The sequence below is a fragment of the Moschus berezovskii genome, chromosome 8 (genome assembly GCF_049115385.1).
Source record: "Moschus berezovskii isolate FMDL1 chromosome 8, NW_MosBer_1.0, whole genome shotgun sequence".
NCBI classification, from domain to species: domain Eukaryota; kingdom Metazoa; phylum Chordata; class Mammalia; order Artiodactyla; family Moschidae; genus Moschus; species Moschus berezovskii.
In genome coordinates this window covers 103,816,004-103,825,824 of record NC_142467.1, presented here as the reverse complement: position 1 = coordinate 103,825,824, position 9,821 = coordinate 103,816,004, and the positions used below count along the sequence as shown (strand labels likewise).

Sequence of the window (9,821 nt, the reverse complement as noted above, 5' to 3'; positions counted from 1 at the left end):
TACCTTCCAGCAGTCTTGTAAGGTTTCTTTAAATAGAATAATTTGGATTATAAATGATTCTGTGTGCATGTACATATGTGTGTGTGAGCATGGTTATTTGAAAGAGAAATGTATACAAATAGAGACACATATGTAATGGGCTTCTCAGGTGGCACCAGCAATAAAGATTCTGCTTGCCAATGCAGGAGACTTGGGTTCTATCCTGGGTTGGGAAAATGCCCTGGAGAAGGACATGCAACCCACCCCAGTATTCTTGCCTGGAGAATCCCATGGACAGAGGATCCTGGTGGCTACAGTCCATGAGGTGGCAAAGTGTTGGACACCAATGGCAACAAACAGTTACTTACACATATACGCAACTATTGGTAATAAATGTTTGATTAATATTTTCCTCATCATATTTAAAGTCAAGTGTAACTCTAAGGTCATATTATGTAAATCTGTTTATTCATTTTTGTCTTTCTGTGTAGCTTCCACTTGGACACATCTATTTTATTATCAATTTTTGCCAGTGTCAGTTGTAAACATGGAGGACATCAATCTGAATCACAACAGAAATCCAAAGAGTAGAAAATTACCCATGAACAACTATGACAAGAGTATGCTAAGGTCTGAAGTATTAGGAAGAGCAGTTAAGGAAGTGATATATAAAGGAATGACATCCACAGAAGGAAAGCAGTGGTCTCAGATTTTTTTTTTCTGTTATAAGCTTATGTAAGTAACTGTGATTGCAGAGTATTTTTTTTTTCTCCCATAGGGGCCTTCCCCCATGGCTCAGCAGTAGAAGAATCCACCTGCGATGTAGGAGACTTGGGTTCAAGCCCTGGGTTGGGAAGAGCCCCTGGAGGTAGTCTTGGCAACCCATCCCAGTATTCTTGCTTGGAGAATGCCATGGACACAGGAACTTGGTGGGCTACAGTCCATAGGGTCCCATAGAGTCGTACACGACTGAAGCAACTTAGCATGCATGCATAGCACCTTGAGATAATGGGAAAATCCAAATATCTTAGATCCATGGTTGAAGATAACCTTGGGATAATAGGATAATGACAAAGGGAAAAATTAAAAAAAAATTTTATTAGAATATAGTTGCTTTACAATGTTATGCTATACTGTAAAGTGAATCAGCTGTCTGTATGCACATATCCCCTCTTTTTTGGATTTCCTTCTTATTAGGTCACCACAGAGCACTGAGTAGAATTCCGTGTGTTACACAGTAGTTCTCATTAGTTATCTGCTTTAAACATAGTATCAATAGTCTGTATTGTCAGTCCCAATCTTCCAAGAGAACTCTTGAGTATAAGAGAGATCACAAAGTTTCATAAAATGAGCTGCATAAATTGTATAGAGAAGTTGAGATAAAAGAAATGGAAATTCCAATAAGGAACTGACGAGGCATGTTTTACTTACTGCCATATCTGATATGGAATTTCTGAGCAATTTTATTGTTTCTCAGAGCAATTTCTGGCTCTGAGGCTTTCATCAAGGGCACTTCTTAAGCCTTAGGGCCACGCGTCCTTTAAGAGTTGCCATCCCCAAGAACATTTTCAGAGCCCTCTTTATGTCTTTGTTCCTCAGACTGTAGATGAAGGGGTTCAGCATGGGTGTGACCACGGTGTACATCACTGAGGCTGTTGCACTTGAGTGTGAGCTTTCGGTACCAGCAGAGCTAAGGTACACTCCTAAGCTCGTACAATAAAATAAGGAGACAACTGAGAGGTGAGATGCACAGGTGGAAAGGGCATTATACCTTCCCTGAGCTGATGAGATTCCATATATGGAGGACACTATCTTAGAGTATGAGTAAAGGATACCAGTCAGGCTACCACCACCCAGCAGGACAGCTGCAAAACACATCACTATGTTGTTGGGAAGGGTGTTAGAACATGCAAGCTGTACCATTTGATTGAGTTCACAGAAAAAGTGAGGGATATGCAAGTTTGTACAGAAGGATAGTCGCAACACTATTAAGCTTTCTAACAAGGAATTCAGGGCACTCATCATCCAGGACACCAGAAGCAGCAGACCACAGAGCCGGGGGCTCATGATGACTGTGTAGTGCAGGGGGTGACAGATGGCTACAAAGCGGTCGTAGACCATCACAGTCAGGAGAAACATGTCCAGTATTGCAAAGAGTATGAAAAAATACATCTGGACGATGCAGCCTTCATAGGTTATGACTTTGCTCTGTGTCCTTATGTTCTGCAGCATCTTTGGGACGGTGGTGGAGGTGAAGCAGATGTCTACAAAGGACAGGTTAGAGAGGAAGAAGTACATGGGGGTGTGGAGGTGGGAGTCTGAGCTGACGGCCAGGATGATGAGCAGGTTTCCAAGCACAGTGATCAGGTACATGGAGAGGAAAAGCCCAAATATGAGGGGCTGCAGTGCTCGTTCCTCTGAAAATCCCAGAAGAAGAAATTCTGAAATTTCTGTATCATTCCGTGGGTTCATGTGGTAGAGGTGACTGTATGGAAGGGGAAAATAACATGATTAATTTTCACCCAGATAGGCATTACTCACATCGTTGAGATAATACAATTCACATTTGGTCATCAATAAATCAATATTTTATGTATGGTTCTTATCCCCTTCAGAGAATTCCCCATGCCTTCTCTAATAAGCAAACTTGTCCCATTTTTAACTTTTCCCCCATGATGTCATGTATTCACAGTTTTAATGAGAAATTTCTGCATGTGAAAATTGAATTGCAACAATATTCCCCATATAGTCTATGCAGGGATTTTGACGTGCTGACAAACAAAAGTTCCTAAAATCCAGACTGGAGAAAGAACATAAGGAAATTAAAAAGTTGTATATCATGTTTAGGGGTCTTCCCTGGTGGCTCAGATGGTAAAGAATCTGCCAGCAACACAGGAGAACCGTGTTCACTCCCTGGGTTGGGAAGATATTCTGGAGAATGGAATGGCAACCCACTCCATTATTCTTGCCTGGGAAATCGCATGGACAGAGGAGCCTGGTGGGTTACAGTCCAGGGGGGGTTGCAGAGTCAGACACAACTGAGCAACTAAGCACACACACACACATACACACATGTTAGATGATTACAGGTATTATAGCAAGCATGCAGATGATTACAGGTTACTATAAAGAAAAAGGAAGTAGGTGGAAGGAAGAGAGAGAAGGAGGTGTGTGTGTGCTAATTTTTATGCATGTTCAGGCCAGACCTGCCAAAAAGGTGATTCCTGAATAGTGAGCCAGTAGTTGAGCATTTGTGGGGAAGTGTGTGCCTGACAAGGGAACAGCCAGTTCACAGGCCTGCACAGCACAATGGCGCTTGTTTAATAAGATGTTAAAATTTAAAAAAAGGAAGCCAGTCTTGTGAGGGAAATCAGCAGGATGGAGAGGGAGGAGAGATGGTGTCAGAGGATGCTGAGGAACAAGGAAACTTCCCTGAAGCTGGTGAAACCTCAAGTGACAAGGAGTCCCTCGTCCACATATGTATCTCCAACACTTTATGAAATTCAATATAAAAAACCCCCACAGCCATATGAAACAAAATTGAAGGAAAATCTAAAACCAACTTCTAGAAGAAAAACTATAGACATTATATTTTAATAAAAAAAATGCAATAGTTACACTTTAATTAAAATTAATTAGTTAATTAAATTTATGAAAAGACATTTTCTCCTTGGAAGGAAAGCTATGCAAACTTAGACAACATATTAAAAAGCAGAGACATCATTTTGTTACAAAGATCTATTCAGTCAAAGCTATGGTTTTTCCAGTAGTCATGTACAAATGTGAGAGTTGGTCCATAAAGAAGGTCAAGTGCTGGAAAATTGATGCTTTCAAATTATGGTGCTAGAGAAGACTCTTGAGAGTCCCTTGGAATGCAAGGAGAACAAACCATCAATCCTAAGGGAAATCAACCATGAATATTCATTGGAAGGACCGATGCTGAAGCTGAAGCTCTAACACTTTGGCCATCTGATGCAAAGAGGTGACTCATGGAAAAGACCCTGAAGCTGGGAAGCACTGAAGACAAAAGGAGAAGGGGGTGGCAGAGGATGAGATGGTTAAATAGTGTCACCAACTCAATGGACCTGGATTTGAGCAAATTCCGGGGGGACAGTGATAGAGAATCCTGGCGTGCTACAGTCCATGGGGTCACAAAGAGTCAGACATGACTTAGCCACTGAACAGCAACAAGTTTTAATTATATAAGCTTGGGTCACTGATTCAATTTTAGATTACCAACAACTTGGGAATAAAAGAATAAAACAGAAGGTCTTTTAAAATGTGGGGAAGAAGCAGTATCTAAGTTACAATTTCCTCTTACATGGAAACATATGGATTCAAACATGCATTTGGAAGATAGAGGTGATCTTTAGTAAAGTGGAAAGAGAAATGCCTTCCAAATGGTGGCTGAAAATGATGTAGCTTTTAGAAATATGGTGCAATTTTAAGAAATAAAAATGCAATGTCTAATCACAAAGAATAAAAGCAAGTAATAAAGGATGTGAAAAGTTGTTGGAAATACGTATAAAGTGTGATTTATTAGCATCAAGCCTTCCCTGGTGACTCAGATGGTAAAGAATCTGTCTGCATTACAGGTGACCTGGGTTCAATCTCTGGGTTGGGAAGGTCCTCTGGAGAAGGGATTGGCAACCCACTCCAGTATTCTTGGCTGGAGAATTCCATGGACAAAAGAATCTGACAGGTTACAGTCCATGGGACTGCAAAAAATTGGATGCAACTAACAGCAACACAATGCAGAAGAACACTCATTTTCATTTTTGGTGAAAGCAGTGAAGAATGTGTAAGTGACTGCTCTATTCTTTCAGTTAAAATATTTAAAAAGCAATGAGAAGAACAGAATATAACTGATTTGACTTTACCACACAAAATTTATAAACTCTCAGACATTCTGCACAAAACTTGTATACATGCATAAAACAACTAAGTGGCAAAGAGCAAACATGATGAAAAAAATTTTAGTCTTTGAAAGAATAAAATCAAAAGCAAGAATCCTGCCAAATCCATGATGCAAAAGCACAGAAATTGAACAGACAATTTTCAACTAACTTTCTTATTAATATATAATATATTCAGCCTCACTGGTAATGAAATAGTTGCAAAGTAAGCTCATTAGCATATCCATTTTTACATAATAAATACTCTTTAATTTGAATATTAGGAGGGAGGAGATACTGTGAAAGGTATGTCTCTTGAACTACTTTTGTAGGGAAATGTTTGCCAGTATTCCTTCGTCTGGATCCCTCTCATTGTAGTCACATAGGCTCCATCTTAAAAAATAAAAGTCCTTACATGTCTGTATAACCCTCCACAGCTAATAGTCAGTATCTCTACTTCAGTTAATAGCAAAAACCCTTGGACTTTGCTTCTACTTTTACTGGAAGCTTTACACCTCCAACTCACTGTCTTAATTGAGCCTTTGTGTCCATCATTTAATGGCCAACACTGACCCTTGCACTTCTCAGTCTGACTCTTTCCAACCCCATGGACTGTAGCCCGCCAGTCTCCTCTGTCCGTGGGATTCTCCAGGCAAGAATACCGGAGTGGGTTGCCATTTCCTTCTCCAGGGGATCCTCCTGACTCAGGGATCCAACCTGCATCTCCTGCACTGAAGGCGGGTTCTTTACCACTGTGCCAACAGTAATTCAATATTTATATTTCTTTTTGCATTGTAAGTTAAAACATTAATTAGTCAAGTAAACAAACAACCCCAGTGATCTTGGTTCTGGGTTAGTCCAGACTGGCTCGGTTGAACTCAGGTAAATGTTCTTGCCTCCATTCCATTTGACCTTCTCCCGCAGTATTTCCTAGACTCTTGGACTCACCTGGATGGAATCTCTGAGAGGAAGTTTGCAACATAGATGTCCCAGGTGCTCTTGGATGACTGACAATGGAAACAGAGGCTCTGTTTCCAGACAAGACAATGGGATGGAGTCAAGCATTGGTCTTCTAGTCACAATCATGAGTCTGCAAGCAACAGCTACGTCCTGTCCATCCCAAGGTTTCCCATGCTGAGGGATGCAGCAGGGGAGATATTTACAGCTCTCCATGTCTGCTCATTAGGAGACAATTCCCTCCTGTTAGTACCATCTCTAATAATTGATATCCCTGTGGGACACTGGTCTTGACAGATAGGAATATTTTCCTTTCATTTTCTGTTTCTAGATGACAGTATCAGATGGATTTAGTATTATTACTTCTCTCCATGATCTTTCCTGTCCTTCTGGGGGAGTAAAACGTAAGGTCCTATCCCAACTCTGAGTTCACATTTTCTCCAGAGTCTAAGATTGAGGTGTCTGTCTTGACTAGGTCTGTGATCAAAGCGTTTACTCCTGGTGGGTCCCAGACCCTAATATCTCACCTTCAAGCAATGGGATGAATTTGTTCTTTTAATGTAAAACCTTGGGCAGTACACTGCTTGAATTCATTACAGTTTTGTCAAAAATGTTAGGAATTTTGCACTTAAAACAAAAGTTAAGACCTATCAGTTAGTTCTTCATTAGAAAATGTTTTTAATTGTTAAAAACACATAGATCTTAGCTCCTTTTGGGGTTTCTACAGCTTAATTTTTAGAAAACCCCATTCTATGTGACAAGTGTAAAGTGTTAGCCACTCAGTCGTGTCTGACTCTTAGACCCCGTGGACTATAGCCCACCAGGCTCCTCTGTCCATGGAATTCTTCAGGCAAGAATACTGGAGTGGGCTGCCATTTCCTCCTTCAGGGGATTTTCCCAACCCAGGGATTGAACCTGGGTCTCCTGCATCAGCAGGCAGATTATTTACCATCTGAGCCTCCAGGGAAGGACAGTACTTCTATGAACTCCATTTTCCATAGCAGAAATGGGCTTCATAGGGATTAGTGATCTGCCAGTTATAATCTGAGTAAGGTATGAGACATTTCTGGAATTCCCCAGTTGTTTCCAGCTTTCAAACGCTGGGCCTGTGGTTCTCAGTCAGAGATGATTTTACCCTGGGTGATATTTGGTAATGTCTAAAGGGGAGATGCTAAACCGCTACACTATAATGCCCAATCAGCAGCCAGCACAAATAATGATCCTGCCCAAAAGGAAAACAGTAAGAAAATGATTAAACCTAACCTAGACCCGCACTTTCCCACATCAGTGTTCATACCAGTCACCCAGATGTTGGTTCAAATGCAGTTTCTGATCAGCAGATCTTGCCTGGTGAGTCAGGAGGCTCCTGGATGGTGTTGATGATGCAGCTACTGGATTCTGACCATTGTTGAGTAAACAAGGCTGTGGTTATGTTTTAGAGTCTTCTACCGAAGAATTGATGCTTTTGAACTGTGGTGTTGGAGAAGACTCTTGAAAGTCCCTTGTACCGCCAGGAGATCCAACCAGTCCATTCTAAGGGAGATCAATCCTGGGTGTTCATTGGAAGGACTGATGCTAAAGCTGAAGCTGCAATACTTTGGCCACCTCATGCGACGAGTTGACTCACTGGAAAAGACTCTGATACTGGGAAAGGTTGGGGGCGGGAGGAGAAGGGGACGACCGAGAGTGAGATGGCTGGATGGCATCACCGACTCTGTGGACATGAGTTTGAGTGAACTCCGGGAGTTGGTGATGGACAGGGAGGCCTGGCGTGCTGTGATTCATGGGGTCGCGGAAAGTCAGACACGACTGAGCGACTGAACTCAACTAAACTGAACAGAGTTTTACATTTTCTCTATCCAAATCATCTTTGTATGAAATTTTGAAGAAAAACATGTGCATTCATTCCAGAGGCTGTGGAAAAACTGTGTCCAACTTGTGTCCCATTCATGGATCACAGCCTCGTCATGGCAAGGAGGCTTGTATAACTCAATGAAGCTATGAGCCATACCATGCAGGGCCACCCAAGACAAGCGGGCCATAGTAGAGAGTTCTGACAAAACATGGTCCACTGGAGGAGGGAATGAAAACCCACTTCAATATTCTTGCCGCAAGAACCCAATGAACAGTATGAAAAGGCAAAAAAGGGCCCTTGAGTCACCCCAAAGAATGCACTTCTGGAAAAGTTGGTATAGTAGGCAGAATAAGGGCTTCCAAAAATGGCCACATTCATATCCCTATACTCTTTGAATATGCTATTTTACAAAGCAGGGATGTTTAAATTAAGGTAGTTAGTTGAATAAAATTCCTAATAAGTCACTTTAAGACAATTAGCCATGATTATTAATCAATGATCCTCTAAACATGGATGAGAGAGGGAGAAGAATTGAACTCATAGAGATATTTGAAAATCTTAAGCTGCTAACTTTGGTGATGTAGCAATAGCCAAGGAACGCAAGTATTCTCTAGGAATTGAAGTAGGACAGGAAACGGATTCTTCCCTGGAGCCTCCAGGAGTAATCTGTTGCAGGAAGGGGGACCCCTCTAGGGCCTGAGAGTGGGCTCTTATCTAACACTCAGAAGTGAATAGTCTGAGGAGACATTCCTTCTGGCAAAGCATAAGACTTTATTCCTTTGATATGCACCTCAGCTACCTGGGGTTCCCTGGTGGCTCAGATGGTAAAGAATCTGGTAGCAATGAGGGACACCTGAGTTTGGTCCTTGGGTTGGGATGATGCCTTGGAGAAGGGACTGGCTACCCACTCCAGTATTCTTGCCTGGAGGATTCATGGACAGAGGAGTCTGGTGGGATACAGTGCATGGGGTCTCAAGGAGACCCAACGGGTGACTCACTTTCATTCTGTATTTTTCACATCCTGAGCTTCCTTGGGGCTCACGATAGGGAGTGGCAGCAGTCTGATGGCTGCTAGATGGCAGATAATCTTTCCTTCCTGAGTTCCCTCAGGGCTCACCAGCTCACCTTCTGTGGTGGCTGAAATTGCTGATTATTGACATCTGTTGTTTACTGATATGTCAGGAAATATTCCGTTCCTCAGTTCCTCCTCTTGGTCTGGAATTTGACTAGTATTTGGAAGATATTTCATGACTAAATTTTTTCCTTAACTTGGGGTATATAGTTTTCTTTAATTTACAAAAAATCTTTTGATGTTCAGACTATCTGCCCCTTGTTGCAAAACTTCAGCATGATCTGGTTCCTACCCGCATCTCCTTCGAGCTCTCAGCTCAGGGTTACTTGAGATGATGTTTTCAGTCAACAATGTAATGATCTGATATATTTATGTATTCTAAAATAGTTACCATGATAAATTTAGTTAACATTGCCTGAAAAAAAATTACCATTTTTTTTTCTTTTGGTGGAACATTGAAGAATTACTCTCTTAGCAACTTTTAAAGATATAATAGAGAATCATTAACTGTTGTCATCATGCTCTCTTAGCTCCTCAAGACATCTTCATTTTTAACTGGAAGTTTTTACCTTTTGATCAACATCTCTCCAAAAGCCTTGGTTCATGGCAACCACTATTCTACTCTCTATTTGCGTAATTTGGCAAATAGATGGGGAAACAGTGGAAACAATGGATGTCTTTATTTTTCTGGGCTCCAAAATCACTGCAGATGGTGATTGCAGCCATGAAATTAAAAGACGCTTACTCCTTGTAAGGAAAGTTATGACCAACCTAGAGAGCATATTAAAAGCAGAGACATTACTTTGTCAACAAAGGTCCATCTAGTCAAGGCTATGGTTTTTCCAGTGGTCACGTATGGATGTGAGAGTTGGACTGTGAAGAAAGCTGAGGGCAGAAGAATTGATACTTTTGAACTGTGGTGCTGGAGAAGACTCTTGAGAATCGCTTGACCTGCAAGGAGATCCAGCCAGTCCATCCTAAAGGAGATCAGTCCTGGGCTGCAAGGAGATCCAGCCAGTCCATCCTAAAGGAAATCAGTCCCGGGTATTCATTGGAAGGACTG

At 41.5% G+C, this 9,821-nt stretch overlaps 1 protein-coding gene across 1 annotated transcript; it reads right to left on the bottom strand.

Annotated features, from left to right (window-relative positions):
• Window positions 1–1,482: 1,482 nt before the first annotated feature.
• On the bottom strand, window positions 1,483–2,451 carry LOC129559317 (olfactory receptor-like protein OLF4). Its single transcript, XM_055430928.2, has one exon. It carries the CDS (start codon window positions 2,449–2,451, stop codon window positions 1,483–1,485), a length of 969 nt encoding a protein of 322 aa, XP_055286903.2.
• Window positions 2,452–9,821: the final 7,370 nt, after the last annotated feature.

Excerpts from the sequence above, each read along its gene's own strand:
- LOC129559317 (XM_055430928.2), bottom strand. The coding sequence starts at position 2,451 with ATGAACCCACGGAATGATACAGAAATTTCAGAATTTCTTCTTCTGGGA.